The sequence below is a fragment of the Rhineura floridana genome, chromosome 1, assembly GCF_030035675.1.
Source record: "Rhineura floridana isolate rRhiFlo1 chromosome 1, rRhiFlo1.hap2, whole genome shotgun sequence".
NCBI lineage: Eukaryota > Metazoa > Chordata > Lepidosauria > Squamata > Rhineuridae > Rhineura > Rhineura floridana.
In genome coordinates this window covers 193,431,518-193,454,692 of record NC_084480.1, presented here as the reverse complement: position 1 = coordinate 193,454,692, position 23,175 = coordinate 193,431,518, and the positions used below count along the sequence as shown (strand labels likewise).

General features: G+C 41.5%; 1 protein-coding gene across 3 annotated transcripts in view; it reads left to right on the top strand.

The window, feature by feature from the left end:
• Positions 1 to 22,509, top strand: part of CDH12 (cadherin 12) — a 444,800-nt gene extending 422,291 nt beyond the window's left edge. For all 3 annotated transcript variants that reach the window (XM_061589878.1, XM_061589885.1, XM_061589867.1), the window contains exons 9-13: positions 2,077 to 2,213; positions 11,681 to 11,802; positions 17,270 to 17,387; positions 20,541 to 20,792; positions 22,010 to 22,509. In XM_061589878.1, the coding sequence (XP_061445862.1) occupies positions 2,077 to 2,213; positions 11,681 to 11,802; positions 17,270 to 17,387; positions 20,541 to 20,792; positions 22,010 to 22,509 (1,129 nt within the window). The remainder of the gene's footprint in view (positions 1 to 2,076; positions 2,214 to 11,680; positions 11,803 to 17,269; positions 17,388 to 20,540; positions 20,793 to 22,009) is intronic.
• The last annotated feature ends 666 nt before the right edge of the window (positions 22,510 to 23,175 follow it).

The following is a 23,175-nucleotide window of genomic DNA, read 5'->3' as shown; positions in this document are numbered from 1 at the left end:
ACGGTCAGCATATGGGGCAAGGTCAATAAGAGATTATAGGTACTCTGTGAATGTGGCTGATTTTTAATTAATTTCAACAAATGAGACCACTGACAGAAACAAGTCTAACAAGGATCTAGATTGTTTTCCTCTTGTTTTAGACTTTTAACTGGTTTCTCTTTGAGTGTTTTGTGTATTGCAATGAAAACTCAGAGGGTTGTTAAGCAAGGGTTTCTGAGTTCAGGACTATAAGTTTTGTAAGATTTTGTTTTGAAATGAGCTTATGGGAGGCAGCAGAATGGCATGGTGGTATTTTCAATTTAACATTGTGGAATGTGAAAAATCCATGCTGGCTAAAGTATATAGCCACAAAATATCAGGAATTCTCCAGCAATCAAAATGATGGTGTTGAGTGCATAGAATTCAAAGTACCAATTGTAAGAATGGGCAAATAATTGTCTAATGAAGCTGAACAGACTATTTGTTATTATTGAGGTTATGTGGTATCCATCCAAATTTTATTCAGGGTAGACCTATTGAAATCAATTAACTAGTTAGTCATGACTAACATAAGACCCATTTATTTCATTGGACAAATAATTTTCAGTGGCTGGTATTCAGTGCTAGTCCTTTTTAGAGTAGAGCCACTGAAGTTAATAGACATGACTAACTTAGGTTCATTAATTTGGTCTACTATGAGTAGGATTTAGCTGGATACCAGCCATTATTATTATTATTATGTAATAATATACACCCAGTACTTATTTCAGCTGTCTAATAAATAGAAATAGTAACTAAAAATGGAGTTATAGAGTGATACATTTCATGATTTGTGGCAGTTGTTTAAACCTCAAGGTGATGCAAAACTATATAGGCATTGATAAATGATTTGTTTTGGTTTTGACAAAATTACCTCTGAAACATTTCCTGAATGGTTTTTTGTTTGATTGGGAGATTGTGTCACTTTGTTTCACTTTGTGGATCTGTTATGTGATATACCACAGTACTGTTCAATTGCAATAGAAAATTATGCCACACCCCACAAAACAGGCAATGCTAGATTTTAACTGGAACTCAGGCATTGGAATAAATGTCCCCTAATATTTTCACATGACATCACTTTTGTGATCCCTAGTCATCTTTCTCTGATGATCTTCCAAATGCCTTAAGAGCAGCAGCTGGGAGATACCGGCTACCAAGGTCATTTGGTAATATTGGCACTTTGGTGTTCTCCTATTGATTCAATAATAATGATATTATCATACTGCCTGTCTAGAATACTTATCCATTGTCTGTTCAGGACATATATCCATCAGTTCCTGCATGTTGAAAACATTTATCCAGAACAGCAAGTAAGCTCTTTTCGCATAAGGAATTAAACATAAAGGCGATTTATTCACAGCCTCTCTAGGAAGTTAAAAATGGACATTTTCCTGAATTTCAACTCAATTGTTTGTTTTCAAAAGAACACAACTTATGCCAGCCTCTATATTTCTGGATGTTATACAATATGAGAGTTAGAGTTGTATGCCTGACTGATCAATCGCATTTATATTTATTTATTTGTAGCATTTTACCCTGCCTATCTATAAAAGGCAGATTACAATCTATAAAATAAATCAGTGTAGCTTCAAATCTATAAAATAATCATAAAACAGCAATAATACAATGCAAGTATATTGTGAAATGAAGCAAGTTAGCATGTAACATGAGAAAAGGCAGGCAGCAAATCAAATGTTCAGACTGGATTTATGAGCAGCATTAACAAATGTACCTTGAAAAAAAGATTTGTTCTAAATTTTGATGGTCTTTGGGAGGGGGTAAGGGAAGAGTATAGAATTGCACCCCCAAACACAAATTTGAACAACCTTTATACAGTTAAAGATGGTTACATATTCTCTATTAATGCTTTCTCAAGTCCATCTTTCATTATTCCCCATTGCTTCTTCATTATAAATCAGAAAAATAACTCTTGAGCGTAAAACAACAAAACCCATTATACTTGACTAGCTGCTATTATGATAAATAACTAGGCCTTATCAATGTCATTCTTGTTTTCCTTTCCTCCCCTCCCCTTCACCCTCAACACATCTGCAGGTACTTCATAGACTGGAAGAGTGACGTGGACAGCTACTTTTCTATAGACAAAATGGAAGGAACTATTGCTACAAACGAATTACTAGACAGAGAGAGTACTGCACGATATAATTTTTCAATAATTGCAAATAAAGTTAGTAAGTATGGCACAAAAAGAATCACATATAATGGAAGGAGTTCCCAAAATTCTCTTTGTTATGTGGTTTGTTCTTTTTGTTTTGGCTCATATGGTGGGTGTAAAATCAATTGGATTTTATCAAAAGGGGTTTCTCATGATCCTTGCATTCATCAAACAGAGGCCATATCCTCTATACCATATATTGACCACATGTGGCTTCCCCCCAAGAACCTTAGAACTGTAAGTTTGTTAAGGTGCTGGGAATTGTAGCTATAAGGGGTAAACTACAGTTCCCAGGATTCTTTGGGGGAAACCATGTGCTTTAAAAGTATGGTGTGAATATGACCAGAGAAGCAATTCATACAGCTTTTTGAATGCTTATTTCAGCCTCTAGAGAATCAATACTAATCTGTAGTCTGTGCAGATGTGCAGATGTGCTTTAACATTTTAATGAGAAGATAATGTATTCCACTATTACAGTTGGTTGAGCTACTTTCATTCTGGGCCAGTGTTTCAATCAATATGTTTTTAGAACCACATAAAGAAGTGTCTCAGTTCCAACTAGATTGCAGCATTGGGAGTTGCTAACTATCTGTTCTCCCAACATGATGGAATACCATTGAATGGCTCAGCTTTGTTTGTGTAATTGTTTTCATTTTTTCTATTAAGTTTCTTCAGGAATATGTTTGTGTCTTTGCGGCATGTCAGTGGTTCAAAAAGAAGCAGGCATCCAAAACTGAGTTCCTAAGAGAATTTGGAGTCCCTATGGGCAGAGCTTGGAAGATTACTTTTAAAAAGTAATAAATCACAGTTACAGTTACATGGCCCAAAAAAGTAGTAATTACCGTTACAATTACAATTGCTCTGAAAGTAACTGATTACTTTTCCTCCAAAGTAATCACTACAATTACATTTCAGTTACTTAGAAAAGAACGCCTACAAGGTGCTGGCCTTGGCTGCTGCACATCTAAGTAGCCTAAAACAACATTAAAAATGAACACACACATACAGAGGTAGTAGAATAATTATTTTTATTCATAAGATAGCAATGGTGGTCTCTCCACTGGTAAGACCCAGTGCCTGCAGGAGGAAGAGACCATCGCCCAAGGGAAGGAGAGGCTGCTGCTGCTGCTGCTGCTGCTGTGCTGCTGCTGCTGCTGCTGTGCTGCTGCTGCTGTGGGACCACCACCTCCACCACCCTTCCCTGAGGGACTTCTGCCTGGCAGGACCAGGCCCCAGGTACCCAGCCAGCCAGGACTGATTCTTACCACCTGTCCCTCTCTGGAGGGATACATAAGCCGGCTGGCTGAGGTGGCCTGGGAGACCCAGTGCCTGCAGGAGGAAGAGACCATCGCCCAAGGGAAGGAGAGGCTGCTGCTCTTGCTGCTTTCTTTCTGGGTGCTTATATGAATGCATGTTGTGAGTGAGTGTGTATTTTATGTATTTGAGTTTTTTGTATTTTTCTTTTTGTATTTATAGTTTATAATGTGCCTGGGGAAGAGATCTTTCCATCTAGCGGGGAGACATGAGGGGGCCCCAATTGCCATAGTGACGGGCAGAGGAAGGTATGGTGTTATGAGAAGGACGTGCCAGGTAAGGGGAACGCGGCCCAGACATGTTGTGGCTGTGCCTTGTTCCGGTCCTTCTCATACCCGCAGGTTTGTTGGTTGTCCTCTCAGCCAACTCTCAGATCTCCAGCTGCTGCTTTTTAATGCCAGATCGGTTCATAATAAAACCCCCCTCATCCATGATTTGATTATGGACGAGGCAGCCGATCTGGCATGCATAACCGAGACCTGGGTGGGCGAACAGGGAGGAGTTAGTCTCTCCCAGATCTGCCCACCGGGGTATTTGGTTCAGCATCATGGTAGATCTGAGGGTCGGGGAGGTGGGGTTGCTGTGGTCTATAAGAGTTCCATCTCACTCACCAAGCACCATGTCCATACAACTACTGGTCTGGAATGTTTGCACCTTGTGTTGGGCCAGAGGGACAGACTAGGAATCCTTTTGGTGTACCGCCCACCTTGCTGCCCAGTGGCTTCCTTAACTGAGTTGACGGAAGTGGTCTCGGAGGTATTGTTGAGATCCCCTAGACTATTAGTACTGGGGGATGTCAACATTCATGCCGAGGCTACTTTGTCTGGGGCGGCTCAGGACTTCATGGACTCCATGACAACCATGGGGCTGTCCCAATATGTTAGTGGCCCAACACATATATCGGGGCATACACTCGACCTTATTTTTGTTACTGGACATGGGGATAGTGATCTAGATGTGGGGAGTTTTACATCTCTCCCTTTGTCATGGACAGATCACTGCTTGCTGAAGTTTAGACTTTCAACGACCTTTTCCCTCCACAAGGGTGGGGGACCTATTAAATTGGTCCGCCCCCAGAGACTAATGAATCCTGAAGGTTTTCAAAGGGCTCTGGGGGATTTTCCGGCTGATAGGACCGGCGCTCCTGTTGAAGCCCTGGTTAATCTGTGGAATGCGGAGATGGCCCGGGCTGTCGACACGATCGCTCCTGCGCGCCCTCTCCTTTGCACAGCTCATTCAGCTCCTTGTTATACTCCAGAGTTGAGGGCGATGAAGCAAGATAGGAGGCGGCTTGAGCGGAGATGGAGACGAACTCCTGATGAATGCAACTATACGCTGGTTTGTGCTTTCACCAAGCGGTATATAGGAGCGGTGAGGGCAGCGAAAAAACAATATTTCGCCGCCACTATTAAGGCATCTCTCTCCCACCCAGCGGAGCTTTTTAGAGTTGTCCGAGGGCTACTCCATCTAGGCCTTCAGGAAACTGTACATACTTCGGTGGCCCGCTGCAATGAGTTTGCTGAGCACTGCCAGCATAAGATCTTACGCATTCGTCGGGACCTAGACTCTCATTTTATAGCAGTTAACCCTAGTGAGGTGTCTGGTGCACAGTCTTATCATGTTTTGTTGGATGAGTTTCAGTCGGTTCAGTTCGAGGACGTGGACAAGGTGCTTGGACAGGTACGTGCAACCACTTCGGTACTAGATCCTTGCCCCTCTTGGCTAATAAAAACTGGCAAGGAGGGAACAGTTGGCTGGGCCAGGGAAGTGATAAATGCCTCCTTGCGAGAGGGAGTGGTCCCTGACTGTCTGAAGGAGGCAGCAGTGAGACCACTCCTGAAAAAGCCTTCCCTGGACCCAGAGGATTTCAGCAGCTACAGACCAGTGGCAAATGTTCCATATCTTGGCAAGATCTTGGAACGAGTGGTTGCTGACCAGCTCCAGGCGCTATTGGATGAAACCGATTATCTAGATCCATTTCAATCGGGTTTCAGGCCCGGTTTCGGCACTGAGACGGCCTTGGTCGCCCTGTTTGATGATCTATGTCAGGAGAGAGACAGAGGGAGTGTAACTCTGTTGATTCTCCTTGATCTCTCAGCGGCTTTTGATACCATCGACCATGGTATCCTTCTGGAGAGGCTTGCGGAGTTGGGAGTTGGAGGCACTGCGTGGCAGTGGTTCCGCTCCTACTTGTCGGGCCGTCTCCAGAAGATAGTGCTTGGGGAACATTGCTCGACACCGTAATCCAATGTGGGGTCCCGCAGGGTTTGGTTTTGTCTCCCATGCTTTTTAACATCTATATGAAGCCATTGGGTGCGGTCATCAGGAGTTTTGGAGTGCGTTGTCACCAGTATGCTGATGACACGCAGCTCTACTTCTCCTTTTCATCTTCCTCAGGTGAGGCGGTCAATGTGCTGAACCGTTGCCTGGACGTGACAATGGACTGGATGAGAACTAACAAACTGAGACTCAATCCTGATAAGACTGAGATGCTGTTGGTGGATGGTTTTTCCAATCAGATGGTGGATACATATCCTGTCCTGGATGGGGTCACACTCCCCCTAAAGGAACAGGTTCGTAGTCTGGGAGTCGTTCTTGACTCTTCCCTGTCACTTGAGGCTCATGTAGCCTCTGTGGCACGGAATGCGTTCTACCAACTTCGATTGGTAGCCCAGCTACGTCCCTACCTGAGTAAGGAGGATCTTACATCAGTAGTACATGCTCTGGTAACCTCATGTTTGGATTACTGTAATGAGCTCTATGTAGGGCTACCTCTGAAGACGGTTCGGAAGCTACAGCTGGTGCAAAATGCGGCGGCCAGACTGCTAACAAGAATGAAGCGGTCTGACCATATAACACCTGTTTTGGCCTGATTGCACTGGCTTCCAATACGCTTCCGGGCCAAATTCAAAGTGTTGGTATTAACCTATAAAGCCTTATACGGCGCGGGACCTCAATATCTGTCAGAACGCCTCTCCCGCTATGAACCGGCTCGTACACTACGGTCTGCTATGAAAGCCCTCCTCCGGGTCCCGACTCATAGGGAGGCCCGGAGGGCAGTGACAAGATCAAGGGCCTTCTCAGTGGTGGCCCCCAAACTATGGAATAGTCTCCCCAAGGAGGTTCGCGTGGCGCCGACACTATCATCCTTTCGGCGCCAGGTTAAAACCTTTCTCTACTCCGAGGCATTTTAATTTTTTGTTAATGATTGTAATGTTTGTAATTTGATTTTAGCCTTTGCTGTTTTTAGACTGTGAAATTTGATTTTAGACTGATGTTTTGTATTATATTGTATTTTATTGTATCTATGTTCACCGCCCAGAGAACTATTGCTAGTCGGACGGTATATAAGTTTAAAAAATAAATAAATAAAATAAATAAGGGTGGTGGGGAGGGAGGCTGGGGCCACTACTCAGATGTTTGCATGTCAAACCGAGTGCAACCCCCCCACTCAGCCAGCAAGCATAATCTCTGTCACTTAACCATCTCTCAGACTCTGCTCTGCCACCAACTAAGGGACACTCACTCAAGCAAACATTTTCCGCTGAAATGCAAAGAAGTTAAAATACTGCAAATGCAGCACAGTAGCCAGAAAGGGAGGTGGAGGCCACTTTGTGTGCCAAGTGCAAACACAGTATTCTCTCTCTCTCTCTCTCTCTCTCTCTCTCTCTTTCTCTCTCGCACACACGCACACACGCACACACGCACACACACACACACACGCACGCACACACACACACACACACACGAGTCATCTTTCACCTCCACAGTTCTTTATCTCCATTCTGCTGCTGCCTCTTTCTCCTCCTTTATCCATGTTCTTGACCTCCGGATCCTTTTCCCCTCCACTCCATTCTTCACCACCACTATCCATTTTTTAAAATAATTGTTTTCTCCACTCCACCCTGTCTCACTCTCCGCCTCCTCCCCATCCACAGAGCATGAGGAAAGAGCGACACTGCACAGAAGCCCAGTTTGAGGCACATGATTTTCATCCACAAATCAGAGGAGCAGAAGACTTCCCCTGCTCCCCCCCAAAGTAATGCCCAAAAGTAATTCTGGAAACGTTACAATTACTCCACAAAAGTAGTAAAATTACTCCTAGTTCTATTACAATCAAAATGTAAAGGAATTACCCACTCGTTACTCAAAAAAGTAATGAATTACAAGTAATTTGTTACTTGTAACTAGTTACTTCCAAGCTCTGCCTATAGGGTACTGTGATGACTGATTAGTCATTCTCGGCACACTTCCACCACCACCACCACCACCACTACCATCATTATCATCATCATCGCCATCGCCATCATAACTAAGTGCTCCTAAAACCAATGGAATGGAAATTAGTAATGAGCTGTTAGCCAGTAGGACTTGGTCACAACTAGCTTTTGCTGGGTTCTGCCCACTTCCTCTCAACATTGTGAATATATTTAAGTATATGGAAATCTTGCTAGTAAATTCCAGTTTTGGTGGATGCTCTGATTTAATCTCTCTCTATATCCCAGTGATGCAGACCATTTGTTCCTGCAACTGTATGTCATATTGTCTCTCTTGCTCTGCTTTTTTCACCGAATAGACAATTATACATAATCATGTGATCCCCTCCCCCCAAAACCCTTTCATTTTATTGTGGTATTTGTGTCTTACATGAACATCATGTATTTTAAATGAATTTAAATAGAGGTCTTAAAATATTTGAAGGGCTGTCACACCAAAGATGAAGCAAATTTGTTCACTATTGTGCCTGAGGCCAGGACTGGAACCAGTGGGTAGAAATAGCTGGGAAGCAGATTTTGGCTAAACATTAGGAGAAACTTCCTACCAGTATAAGCTGCTTGACAGTGGAACAGATGGCCTTGAGATGTAGTGCGCTCTCCTTTGCTAGAGGTATTTCAACAGAAATGCTGTAGTTGCATCATGCATTGCAGATCCTGCGCTGAGCAGCAGATTGGTCTAGATGGCCTCCAAGCTCCCTTCCAACTCTCTGATTCCAAGTGAGTTTCTCAGCTCTTTCCCATCATAGCCTGTTATCCCAATCTGAACATTTATTTCCAAATATGGACAAATTTCAAGATTGTCCTCCCATTTCTAGTTACAAATAAAGCCCACCATCTGGACTCTTGTCAACTCTCTGAAACTACAAACAAAATTGTACTTCGCCACTTTCCATGGAAACTCAGATGAAGGTAAAGAGCAGGTGTCTACAGGATCAGCTGTGCTGGTCTCATCCCCAGGGCACTCTTGACAGTTGTTTTCTGAAAAGCATCTGTGGTGTTGAGATGGAATCATTGGTGATAAAATGGTGATGCTTATCTTGCTACTCTCTCAAAGCAAATAATCTTTACTAGGAATGATTTGAGATTCTCTTGAGTCTCAAGAGATCAGGTGGCTTTTTTCTACCAGAATAGATGCTGTTCAGCTTACGCTGATAAAGACAGTGATGATGACTATGTAATGTAAACAAAGCTATAGATGAATGATTAATTTTTCTTTGCAAGGTGTGGCTAGGGCTCATATCATACCATTATAAAGATTCAAACACTCTGTTTTATAGTTTTAAAAGCAAAATTATAAAATAGTTTCAGGGCTCAGACATTCTTTTGTGTTGTTTTTACCAAGTTCTTCTACCCAAAATTCTGTATATTTTCTATCATAACCTAGATTTAGTTTTCAGTTGATATACCTGTGTCGAAAAACCCCTCCACATAGAAAAATAGGTGTTAAAGAGCAGTTGTATTGCCATAAATTTTTCTCTCGTCTCACAAATGGTTCTTTTAGTAAGCAATGAAAATTGATACCAGCTATGCCTATAAACCTGGTTTATTCAGCTAACAGATAGACTTCAGCACTGCATAGACTTAACACTACAGAGTAGATAATACTTCACCATTCAGCTACTGGGAGATTCCCTTTCTAGATCTTAACAGTAGCAGTTGTGGGCAAGCAGAGCAAGAGCAGCAAGCAGGTTTTGGCAAGCAAGGGAGCAGAGCTCCCCTAGTATCATATAAAATCATATTATTAAGCAGGTTCAGACCCTTATTTAGGCTCCAGGTAGGGCATTAAAGGGGCAATTGCTGTATTCTACATATTTCAGTAAGACCCAATCCATTTGGTATTACAGTAGTATTCTAGCCTAGCCTTCCACTTGACATGTCAGCTATCTGTGTGAAGTGTTTTTTGGTTGTTGTTTTGTTTGTTTTTTGTATAAAAGAGTGTTCACTCACAAATCTCAGCCTGTGGTCCAGAGTGGTACAACACAGACACATGTGATTTACCTAAGAGGAAAGTTGGACAAAACAATGCAAATATTATAGGACCACGTTCCAGCTGAGCATTGATTTCATTTTTAGAATATCTAGCAAAGATAGATTCCTGCACATAGGGTCTATATTCAGTGTAATGGAAGATGGAGCCCTGAGCACATGCCCTTCTTCCTTTCTGGGATGTTATGTGTGACCCAAGTCATTGCACAATCCCATCAGCCAGAACAAGGATAGTAGATTGAGTGCTTAGGATCTATACACATAGTTGCACATAGGCTTAGATCTTAACTGTCAGTTGTACAGCTTATATTGAAATCAGTGGGACTTAATTTAGGCTGCAAACCTAACTATGTCTACTCAGAAGTAAGTCCCACTGAATTCAATTGAGCTTATTCCTAGAGTCTCAGGCAACTGAGGTTAGCCTTACAGCCTTAGTGATGCCTAACTATTCACACTGATTTCAACATAAATTCAGCTAACTTACAGTACAATCTTAACCTCTGCTCACTGGAGGAGCTTTATGGAGCAACAGAGTCACAGCTACATCCAGAGTCCTATCACTCACAGTGGCTGTGGCAGAAAGTTGGGGAGGATGATCATGCCCAGATTGGGGTCAATGCCATACATGATGGCAGTGAGATGAGCTCAGTATCCTGTGGATCCCAGGCCAGCTCAGCCCAGCCTTGCCTCCTCCTCACCATCAGAATGCTCTATTTCAAGAATCTCCAATGGATCCCATCAGCAGAAATCTTGTCAGCAAGCCACCCATACATTTGGTGGGCTGAAGGTAGAAGCTGGTGCCAAAGGATGCTTGTGTCACTCTGGCAGCAACAACAGGAGGCTGGCTTAACTAGGAGAGCTGGGCACACCTCTGCTCATTCCACTCACACCCAGACCCATGTAAGGAGGATTTGGATTTCTCTATATGTTTGGAATTAACTTATAGATTCCAGGTGTTGTTGAATTCTACACAGGAAACAAGATGTCTGTGCATGAACCTAGAACTTATATATTGTAACTATTTTTCCAGATCTTGCTTATTGCAATGCATATTTCATGCCATAGGGGGCAAGTGTTAGATGTTTCTATGCAAACAATGCAGCAGCCAGAATGTTAATTGGATCATGGTGTGGGGATCATATCACCCCTGTTCTTTATCAACACCTCTGGCTCCCAATTTGTTTCTGGGTCCAATTCAAAGTGCTGGTTTTGATCTCTAAAGCCCCAATCGGCCTTCAACCAATGTACCTGAGGGACTGCTTACACACATATGTACCTGCCCATGATTTAAGATCAGCTGCCTCTATTCTCCTCTGTGTGCCTAGAATGAAAGATATTAGACTGGCAGGCACATGGAAGAGAGGCTTTTTAGCTAAGGCCCCCAAGCTCTGGAACACCCTATCCCAGGAAGCCCACTCTGCTCCTTCCCTGATGGTGTTCTGGAGACTCCTGAAAACCATTTTATTCCAGAGAGCCTTTGGGAGGGACTAGCTGAAACTGATTTTATTTCCCCCCCTTTTTTAGTTTTACCTCTTTAGTCCCTTTTAATATTACTCCATTGTCTTTCTTAACTGTATTTTATGTATTTTTTATCTATTTTAATGTTTTGTGTTTTTTTTATTGTGCATGATTTTATTGTGAGTCACCCTCGGTGCCCTATTATGGAGTAGAAGGGCAGGATAGAAACACTTTAAATAAATAAATAAATAATATTGCTGTGTCCTCCACCCAGCCTTTACATAATTGTAAGGTACAACCCCTCTTGTGTGAGTAATTTGCCAGACCAGTATAAAAGGACAAGAAATATCCGTAATTACAACTTTCAATGCTTTATGCCAGATATATAATGTTGTTTTGAGATACTACAAATATTGCCTAATTTCTTTTTATTTATTTTTCTTAATAGGCAATCCACTATTAACCAGCAAGGTCAATGTCATCATAAATGTCCTAGATGTCAATGAATTTCCTCCTGAAATTGCAGTGCCCTATGAGTCTTATGTGTGTGAAAATGCAAGGCCAGGACAGGTACTTTACTCCTTTTTATTGTTAGATCTGTATTTAGTCACGGTGAATTATTGTGGTCATGTACAGTGGTAAACCAATAACAAAAGCTAGTTTAGGAATAACTATTTGTATGGCATTCCTTGAGTACTTAAATTATTTTATTTTACTTATTTACATCTTGGATGTCTTTCTGAAGAAAGGAGTGTGCTTGGAGCAACTCACAATATAAATAATTGTTGCCATTGTTATCTAGGCAATGCTAACAACAACCCTGAGAAGCTGGCTAGCATTATCCTATTCCTATTTTACACATTGGGTGCTGAAGCAAAGGGAATAATGTCTTGTCTAAGGCTACCTAGAGAATTTGTGGCTGGGATGATATTTGAACTTTCTAGGTTTCAGCTCATCCCATTAGCCACAGGCATACAACTGCATTTGTTTGACCAGGCAGGCATACCCTGTGACCCACCAAGCCAAGCACAAGCCACTAGTTATGTGTGGTAACCCATCAAAGGCTCAGTAAACCTCCTGGTTTAGCTGCCTGCCTCGCACTGCAAAAAACAGAGGGGTATGTCCAGCACCTGGCAGGCTACAATATATGGGCAGTAGGCTACATTTAGCTTGGTGGGTGAACAGTCATTCAGGCTTCTATTTGATAACTGTATTTTTGGTATGGTGGACACCTTAATGGATAGTGCAGTGACTGTTCTGCAAATTAACTGCGACTCCAAAAGATGTATTCAACCACAATATGTAGTTGGCCTCCAGGGATCCACTGAAGTTAGGCAGTATAATTGTAAGTTCCTTGCCTGGGAACAATACTCATAAAAGACAGCAATTTCCTTGCCAGGATGAGCAAGCAAAATGTTAGCAGACCTGAAATATGAACATAAAATATACTACAAGTGTAAATTCTGCTAACCCCGCTACACATCCCCCTACCTTTCACCAGCCATTATCAGTTCACTCAAACTCTAGTTTTCTTGAGGTGCTGCTCAATGGTAATAAAGGCAAAAAATTCTGGCCTGTTATATTCTACTATATAGTCCTGCTTATAAGCTTTGCAGAATCAAATGGAGAGTTTCAAGGCTCCAGGCTATAACTTTTATATCATATCATTCAATGCTATTGCCCATAGGAGATGAGATTTGCAGCCCCAACAGTTCTGTTACTTGAATTACTCTACCTATGGAACAAAAATATTTTCTTGATCTCCTCGCTACAGACACTAACTGATTTTAAATAACTGCCCATGGAAGCTCCTTAAAAGAGCCCCTTTACAACATTTGTTTATGTGAGGCATGTAATATACAGATATGCTACAGCAAATGTCTGAGATGATCAAAGTGTCAACAGTCTCTAGAGACTGACAACTGTGCACGCATGTGCTGAAGGAGGCTGGCATGCTGCCACCCCATCTCTGCTATGTTCTCAGAGCAGGGATGAGGAGGAAGCCCATGTCATGTGACAGAGTGAACTAACCTGACAGGCTATAGTCCTTAATGCTTAGCCTTCACTCAAGGCTGACTGAAGAGGTTGAAATGAATGGAGGATTGGCAGTCTTCATTGTGCTAATGTCATGCCCACTAATCATGTCCCAGGCAGATATTGGTACTAGGGATGGGATCCGTTGGCCTGTGCCACTTCGAAAGCATTCCATCAACCTAACAGGCTGGCATCAATTCAACTTTGTTCTTTATCCTATTGCCACTGCTTTACCAATCTGTATTTTTTTTGCTTGGAAAACAATTGATATTTATATCAATATTTTAAAAGGAAATATTGATAAAGGAAATACCAATAAATTATCATTCTTGAAATCAATATTTTAGAGGTGGATTTTTTTTTAAGTCCATTTTCAAAATCAGCTGTGGAAATTTGCTATCTGGTCCTCAATGATTGAGAATAAGCAAATTAATGGAAAATTTTGTACCAAATCGGAATTAGGCAGAATTCTAGCACGTTCCTAGTTGGTACCTTTAGGGATTACCTCCCTGGGCTGGTTTCTTCCTACAGGGAAAGACCAGCTCAAACTGCTGTTATGGGAAACAACTGCACCTTTTATTTTATTTTTATGTATACAGTTTCTATCCCACCCTTCATCCTAAATGACCTGAGGGTGGGTAACAGCAATCTAAAATACAAGCAAACAAGAAAAAAAATTATGAAAATATAAAATTGTCACTGTATTTCACATCTGCCTCCCATTTCAAATGCCTGGCAGAAGAGGAAGGTCTTCAGATGGAACTGAAAGTTGGATAAATGTGGTACCAGCCTAATCTTAAGGGGAGGGTGGGCCAAAGCCAGAGGTGCTGCGAAAGCCCTCTGATAGGTTACAGCATCTCTGACCTCATTTAAAGATGGTATTACCACTAGTCCTTGTCTAGCTGTTCTCATGCTTCAGGCACGGCAATATGGTAGGAGGTGCTCCTCCAGGAATTGGGCCCTCATCTGTTTATTCATTATTATTATTATTTAATTAATTAATTAATTTGTATCCCACCCTTTCTCCCAGCAGGAGCCCAGGGTGGCAAACAAGGCACTAAAAACACTTTAAAACAACATAAAAACAAATCTTAAAATACATTAAGACAAAACAGCGTTAAAAACATTTTAAAAACTTTTTAAAAAAAGGGTTAAAAACATTATTAAAAAACATATCAAGGAGTTCTGACACAGACACAGACTGGGATAGGTCTCAACTTAAAGGCTTGTTGAAAAAGAAAATTCTTCAAAAGGCGCCGAAAAGATAGCAGAGATGACGCCTGCCTAATATTCAAAGGGAGGGAATTCCACAGGGTAGGTGCCGCCACACTAAAGGTCCGTTTCCTATATTGTACAGAACGAACCTCCTGATAGATGGTATCTGCAGGAGGCCCTCACCTGCAGAGCACAGTGATCGACTGGGTATGTAAGGGATAAGATGGTCTTTCAGGTATCCTGGTCCTGAGCTGTTTAGGTCTTTGTACACCAAAACTAGAACCTTGAACTTGGCCCAGTAGCAAATGGGCATCCAGTGCAATTCTTTCAGTAGCAGGGTGATATGTTGGTGATACCCTGCTCCAGGGAGCAGTCTCGCCACTGCAGTTTGCACCAGCTGCAGCTTCCGGACTAACCTCAAGGGCAGCCCCACATAGAGCGCAATACAGTAATCCAGCCTGGAGGTTACCAGTGCGTGAACAACAGTGGTCAGGCTAGGTTAGGGCTTTATAAGTTAAAACAAACACCTTGAACTGGGCTTGGTGATGTACCAGCAGCCAGTGCAGTTGTTTAAAGACTGGTGTCACATTTATCTTCTGGCCCTGTTCTGATCTGTATGTGTGTGTCCACAAAGTAACCAAGACATGGAAGAGCCTTTTCTACATAAGACTAGAAGATGCCTTTTATATATAGATTAGTAAAACATCCATCATTTTTATGGGCAGTATATGTGTGAAAGCTGCACACACACACACACACACACACGCACACGGGATGTGCTAGAACTCTGCCCAGTTTGGAACTGGTAACAAATTTTCCATTAATTTGCTTATTCTCTGTAGTTGTGGATTAGATTTTTGTGTAGTGATTTTCCAGAGCTATTTTCAAAAATTTTGAAAATGCCCTTAAATATCGATATTAAGAATAATAATGTTGACAATATTTCCTTTCATTTATCAATACCTCTTTTAAAAATATTGATATTTCCCTGTTAATATCAATATTTTTGGAGAGGAAAAAATTGGATGTCATGGGGTGGTGTATAGGTTTTGCCCCACTACAACATTGTCCTGAAGTGCAGCATTTTATTTTTCCCTTTAGGAGTGAGTGGCAATGTGACAACACAGACTGTCGCCTGCACCATAAGAGGGGATGGAGATTGAGCAAAGCTGCTAACCCAGCCCCTCCTATGAACCTCACCACTCCCACCAAGTGGAACTCTTTGTTTCCTGGCTGTCTCCAGCCTTTTAACCTCTGTAACTTACTTATGGACCTGGTCAGCTCACTGTACTGGGCAGGGTGGTAAGGCAATTAGGTATGGGGTAAAAACAACAACAACAAGGCATCATAGCAAAGTTAAACAAGCAAAAAATTAAGGTTTCAGTAAAGCTTTTTGAAAGGCAGCAGTTTAAGCAATTTTTGGAAACATTCTTTTCTAAAGAAACTCCTCCCCCCATTTTAAAACAGTTTTAACACTTAACCATAAGAGCAATTAGGACATGAAAAGAACATTTGACAACACATCCATCTATGACTAGACTTGACTGTTCCTCTGCTTTAAAAAAGCAATAAAGCACTTTCACCTCATCCTAGTTCATTTGTAGTACAGCTTCCAGTCCTCTCAGTTCAGCTTCTTCTGTTCTTGGAATCTGAGTCCTCTGCAGCACTCTCTCCTGGCTCGTTCTTCTTCTCAGCAGCACTCTAACACTGACAAAAAAGTTTTCCTTACATTAACTCAGGTTCCCCTTTCAAGTTCTTGACCAATCAGAAGGAAACTAGAGTTTTGTAAAAAAAAAATTGTTTCCCATTTTTTTAGGCTTCTTTTTTTAGGTTTCTGCTGAGCCTTTGGACCTCCTGGAAAAAACAGACTCTAAAACAGAAATAAATAATTTCACAACCAAAAACAAAACAGAAATAGCCAAACCATGTCATTTCTTCACTGGAAACCATTTGCTTATATGGGAAAAAGTAGAGAAGCTTTATGCAAGGACTTTATAGCTCTTGCTTGAAAAAGTGGAATTAAAAAAGAAAATGAATGCAATGTTATGAACATTAATACTTGATGAGCTTTAATCTGCTATTCCAAATATCAGTTTTTGAGGATGTGTTCCTGCTCAAATAGTAAGAGGGGACAGCTTGGTCTTTTGTTTCAAGAAGTACCCCTAATAGCTGCATATATCTGCTTTTTGAAAGATACAGCAGCACTATGACAACAGAAAAAAATCAGGAAGCAAATTCTGAAACTGCTACAATGAATAAATACGTTTAGCCAAGTGGAACACTGCAAAAATCCAAGAATGTGTGTTCATAATATTTTTCTGCATCCTTTCCACGTCACTCTCTCACACACCCGCTTGCATGGGTCATATACAATATTCAGATCTATACACTGCTGACAAGCACCATTCACACTTCCCTCTCATACACACTCAACATTCACACAGAGTTGATCAGTTGAGCAGTTGTATGGTCATGAACATTTCATAAGACTTTGACAACTGAACCAACTGACTACAGGGTGTTCATTTCCAATTAGCCAACATCAGAAATCTTGCAGCCAATAGCTACAGAGGCTTTGAAGACAGCAGCCATTGTTAGTGTAAGGCTTTTTTATTTTGAGTTTATCTGTTTGTGGAGATATCCTAGTGAAGCCCCTATTTTTCTGCCAACCTGTGTTTCGGTTTGCTGTCTTATGTCCCAATTATAATATTATGATATGATTATGAAATTAAGGTTTTTGTTTTCATATAGAGATGTGCGCTGAAATTTTATTCCATTGTGGTTTTAGGTAATTCAGATTGTCGGTGCAGTAGACAAGGATTTGTCACCTGCTGGGCAAAGATTCTCCTTTCGACTCTCGCCTGAGGTGTCCACAAAGCCAAATTTCACAGTCCATGATTTCAGAAGTAAGGTTCTACTTTAGATGATGATGGTGCCAATTATTTTGTTCAGTTACTCTTGTGCCTACAGCATTCTGTTTATGTGTGTCACAGTGAGCTGTTTTAATATGTAATTGTTTTTCAGATGTTGCTCAATTGAGATGGAAGCAGTGCTTTATAGATAAAAGATGTTGGGATCCACCACTTCATAGACAAAAATATGGGGGGGTTCCATCAGTCACAGCTCTAGCATCATGATGAAGCACCCCAAATAAAGGAGGGAGAAGGAGGAGGAGGAGGAGAACTATCCAAGTGAAGATATTTGGGAGTATTTCTGCCAAAACAACCACCTTAGGTTTTAAATAACTGAAGGATAGCTGTTCAGACTTACACTCAAGTAACTTTCTTAACCCTAAGTGGATATGTGACATTTACTAAACTTATCAAGAGCCTGGATGGACATAGCGGAAGATCAGAGAGGAGCGAGTTGGGGTCCTGCAGAATCACATGTCAATCCATTCTGTGATTTCATAATCTAAGATATATTTCATCCTTAAGGCTAAAACAATTTTTTTCAATTCAGTTAGATGGCACCTATGAGAAAGGCACATATTAGCCACAGCATTTCTTCACAAAAAAAAGAATGTGCTTTAGAGGTGACCTGCACATATTGTGACACTTCCCAGTTGAATACAGCTCACCAACTACATATATTAGCCTTTACAGGTGGATGAATCAGTCTTTTCCCACCCCATCTGACTTCCACATGTTTCTGTATTGATCTGCCCTGTTTCTGTATTGATCTACATTAAAAAACCTGCATAAAAGTTTGCATTTAAATGTGTACGCAAATATCTCAAACTATGCATTTCTAAATACATTTTCCCCTCAAACTACATTTCTACACATATTTTATCTCAAAATACATCTTTTAACATTCATTTTAATATGGTTTTTGAATCAAGAAATGTCTCACAACCTTCAGGGAAGCATGGGATCCTATGGATAGCTATGTTCTGACAAGCATAGCAGACTGGAAGGCATGTATCAGGTCATTTCATAACAAAAGTCACAAAGACTGAATTCTTCATGCATCCCACAATATTTGGGACAGTGGAGCTCTTAAGGAGGCCAACATACATGACTGGTGGGCTGTGTATGGCTTGCTGGGTCACAAGTTGTAAAGGGTTACAAAGAGCAGGGGTAGCCAACATGGTTCCCTACAAATGTTGTTGGACTCTCAGCTCCTATCAGCCCCTGCCAGTAGGGCCAGTAGTCAGGGTTGATAAGAGCTGTAGTCCAGCAATGTCTGGAAGGCACTTTGTTGGACATTCCTGCAACAGAGCATCAGGGTCTCCTGGACTCACATTGAAAACCACCTCAACCATATGGCTCCTGACCTGATCAATTTCTTTTTCATTTTGAATGGTGGTGTGAATCTGACAGTTGCTGAGCACCATACAACCAATTAACACTTGGATTATACATCTGTTATTAGTAGTAAAGGATGAAGCTCAACTGTAGGGTAGTGGAAAGCAAATTTTAGGAGCCTGAACCCGCTGAGTCCATTCTAAATTGGACTTGGCCTTTAAAAAAAAGGATCTGAAATTGCTTAAATTCATATATTCTAGCCCACTCTTTGCAAAGTATGTGCCTGCCTACCTACCTAGAATTTGAAGGTAGCTATGATAAGTTATATGGATATAGCGGCAAATGCACATCAACCTGAGACCTCCATATGCTGCTGAACTACAACTCTAATCATTCCTGACCATTGGCTATGCAAGCTGGGCCTGATCGGAGTTGCAGTTCAAAACATCTGGAGGGCACCAGGTTGGCAAAGGCTGCTCTAGCCTAATTGGGCTGAAAACTGCACAAGGCCTGCTTATAATGCCGTAAGATCTACCAGCTAACTTTCCCCTAAAAACAACACTTGTCTTCAGATACTCAATAACTGATGGCTCCACTGGGAACTGAGCCTATCTACACGGAAACAGGATCTGTCACTTCATCTCTCAATTCTTTTGCAGCAGTATTTAAAGAGGGAAGCAAAAGAAAACATCCAGTAGAGAGAACCATGTAATGTTGTGGAAGATGCTGTGAACAGAGTGTGTTGGAGAGATAATAAGGCAGGAGAGAGCACCGCAGGCAATCCCAATCAAACCTGCCAGCAAATTGGTTTCTAATCTCACTTTTTACTTAATCCTTTTAATCTTTACGTCGGTTTTCTTCCTCATTGAGTTTCTTTGATTCAGGGGAAAGCAGCGATAACCAGCTCCTACTGAGGAGAGTGGCAGAAATGCTGCCCATGGAGGCCTGCACTCACCTTAATTAGAAATTACTGGCAAATGTACTAATGGTATCGAGTGTCTAATTTGATTTCTGGTGGGACTTTTCTTAATCATCTCCTCTGAAGCAGGTGATGGGTTGGGGAAGGTTTCCTACCTTTTTAAGGTACCTCCAGTGGAAATTGGCAACACAAGAAAGACATATTTCCCTTCCCATAGGAGAAAAGAATGACAGCCCCAGCAGATGAAGGACATCCATGCAGACCTGCGGAAAAACAAGATATATGGGAAAGATAACATTCCATATTCATGTGGTGCCCCATTCTTTTACTTCTTCCTTTTTCTGCACTTTGACAAGCTTGCTGTCAAACTCAGATGGATTTATGAGCACAAGAGTCACAATAATTCAATTTACCCAGGGAAGAGCAGGGAGGATTGCATTATCTTGCAGCTGATTTCAATGTGACACTGGGTAATGATGGAGCAAACAAATGATACTGATTCTTGAACCTGAAAAAGTCCAGGACTGAAGTGTTAAGGTACATCCACATGTGAGATTGACATTGGAAGCATTAGCTTCCTTCCAATCCCCAAAATGCCTAGCAGCACAGAATGCATGACATGATGGCAACCCACTGCAAATGTTCCTGGGCCTCATTCCATCTTATTGGCTGCTTCACATGAAGATGGAGAAACTTGCAACATGATGATGTGGCATGATACATTTGGTATTCCTTGATGTGACTGGGGAAGAGGGGGGAGATAAAGGACTATTGCTTTCAGTGGCAGCTAAAGTCTAACTCCAGCCATCGTTTCTCATTGTTTTGTTATTTCTCACTCATGAAATTAAGGAGAGAACAATAACCTTATCTGGAGTGTTCTTCTTTTTTAGACAACACAGCTGGAATTGTAGCCAGGAGAAGCGGGTATAGCCGTCGGCAGCAAGAGCTGTATTTCCTTCCAGTTGTGATAGAAGATAGCAGTTACCCTATACAAAGCAGTACAAACACAATGACAATCCGGGTTTGCAGATGTGACTCTGATGGTACCATCCTCTCATGCAATGTTGAGGCAATCTTCCTGCCAGTTGGACTCAGCACGGGGGCCTTGATTGCAATCTTGTTGTGCATTGTTATACTTCTAGGTTAGTAATTCTCCTTTTATATAAAAGAAAACTCACTGACATCACATAGTATTCTGGCTTATTCTGACCCTCAGCTGTGCTGGGAAGCTTCCTGAAGACAGATACTATAAGCTGGTTTGGGGGCTGGGAGTTTTCCTGAGCACAGTCATATAGGACAGGCTCAGAAGGATTCCTTAAATACCATGTACAGAACCTTGGATGCTCTGGAAATGAGTTTGATGGATTCTGCAGACTCCACTGGATCCCCCAGAAATTTTACAAAAATCCATTCACATAATGGGCTATTCTGTTTGAGGACCACTAGCATAAAAAGGGACAATGTGCTAAATGTTGTGTATACTTAAACATGAGCATAGGTTAGAAGTGGACAATAATTGCATTAAAACTCATTAGTATAGTGTTCCCCAACTTGGTGCCCTTCAGGTGACCAAAGATCAAAGATGATGGGAGTCGTAGGATCTTATGGAGCCTAGAGATCATGTGTTCAGTGCTATTTTGGACTCTGAAATAGTCTGAACAAAAGAACAAAAGAATCCAATAAGCACTGGAGGAAGCCAGAATGTGCTTACCTCCCCATGGTGTTCCAGGTGTTCATGATTTTATGACCCTGTATTCAGGGTTGCCTGTTTCCTTCATATGATTAAAGGCTGATGGTGGATATTAAGACATAATAGTTGTGCACAAACTAAGATACTACATCAGCATGGACTATTGGCTACAATGCACTGAGAAGTTTAAAGACAGAAAAAAGGTAAGAAGAACCTTAACCATGGTAAAATGTTACCATGCCACCATCAACTGCATATGGTGCATCTGTATGTGTGCATTAAGTGATGCTGTTGTAGCATAATACATTACAAAATAATCAAAATGTGGGGTTACACACAAAGTAATTGATATTGGATGTAACGCTCGTAAAGCTTTGTACAAAATAAAGGGTCAGGTTTCATTTCCATTAAACACAGAAAAAAATAGATCTGATCCTTCTCCCCATTTCATTGTTGCCGGGAAATGTGAAATCCATGTGTGCTATTTGCACTTGAAGATGCCAGGCCTGCATTTTGCCATTTAAACTTGGGTCCTTTTTGTACCTCAGATAAGAAAGTGATCTGTGAGTCAGTCCTGACAGTTCTTAAAAATCAGAATGTGCTGCAGTGTTTATTGGCAGAAAGCTGGGCTCCTTCCGCACTTAATTTGCCATTCTCCTCTTGTCTTAGTCATCGTGGTTCTGTATGTAGCGCTGAGGCGGCAGAAGAAAAAAGACACCCTCATGACCTCTAAGGAAGACATCCGAGACAACGTCATCCATTATGATGATGAAGGAGGCGGCGAAGAGGACACTCAGGCCTTCGACATTGGGGCCCTGAGGAATCCAAAAGCAATTGAGGATAACAAAATACGCAGGGATATAAAGCCAGAAGCTCTCTGCTTACCTCGTTCGAGACCACCCACAGAGGACAACACAAATATCAGAGATTTCATAAATCAGAGGCTGAGGGAAAATGATGGAGATCCCTCAGCACCCCCTTATGACTCACTAGCGACATACGCTTATGAAGGAAATGGATCTGTGGCTGAATCTCTCAGCTCTATAGATTCACTCGCAACTGAGGCAGATCAGGATTATGACTATTTGAGTGACTGGGGACCACGTTTTAAAGTCTTAGCAGAAATGTTTGGCGAAGAAGAAAGTTATAATCCTGATAAAGTTACTTAGCTGGGGGGGAGGGAAGGGGGGAGAAAGAAATGTAAACTTACAACATATTTTAAAATAAACAAGCTTTATAGGACAAGATTCCTTTGATTAGAAGAGACAGCAGCTGTCCCAGCAAGCTCCTATATTTATCATCCCGTCGATCTTGGTTTACTTATTTGTCAGGGGAAGGATCATCCTTGGCTATCTATTTCGTTTATTGGTGGATTTTTATTTTTTATGATTACTTTGGAATCACACTGAGACAACCTCAGGCCTATTAGCTACAATTTATCGATACAACAACACTGAAAGAAGGATAGCTTTCTGGCATCATGGTGGAAGAGTGGTAGATTTTTCTTAATTCCACTGAAGTGCCTATTGAAACTCTTACTATTTAAAGTGGAAATGACTACAGCAATTGGCCCTAAGGAAAACTGACATAAAAAGGACATTAACTTTTATGTCGAGAAGCAATAGCCACATGCTGACTTCTGATTCTTTAATAGCAAAAGTGTAGAACAGTGGCTGGAATATGCCAGTCCAGCGACTGCAACTCACAGTGGAAACTGTGTTCTTGGTTTCGCTTTTTAACCAAGGAAACAAATTGTCTGCCAGGACATCACATTTCTTATGGCTACTCTTCACACATGGAAAAATGTTAAAAAGCTATTATTCCAATTCTAGTTG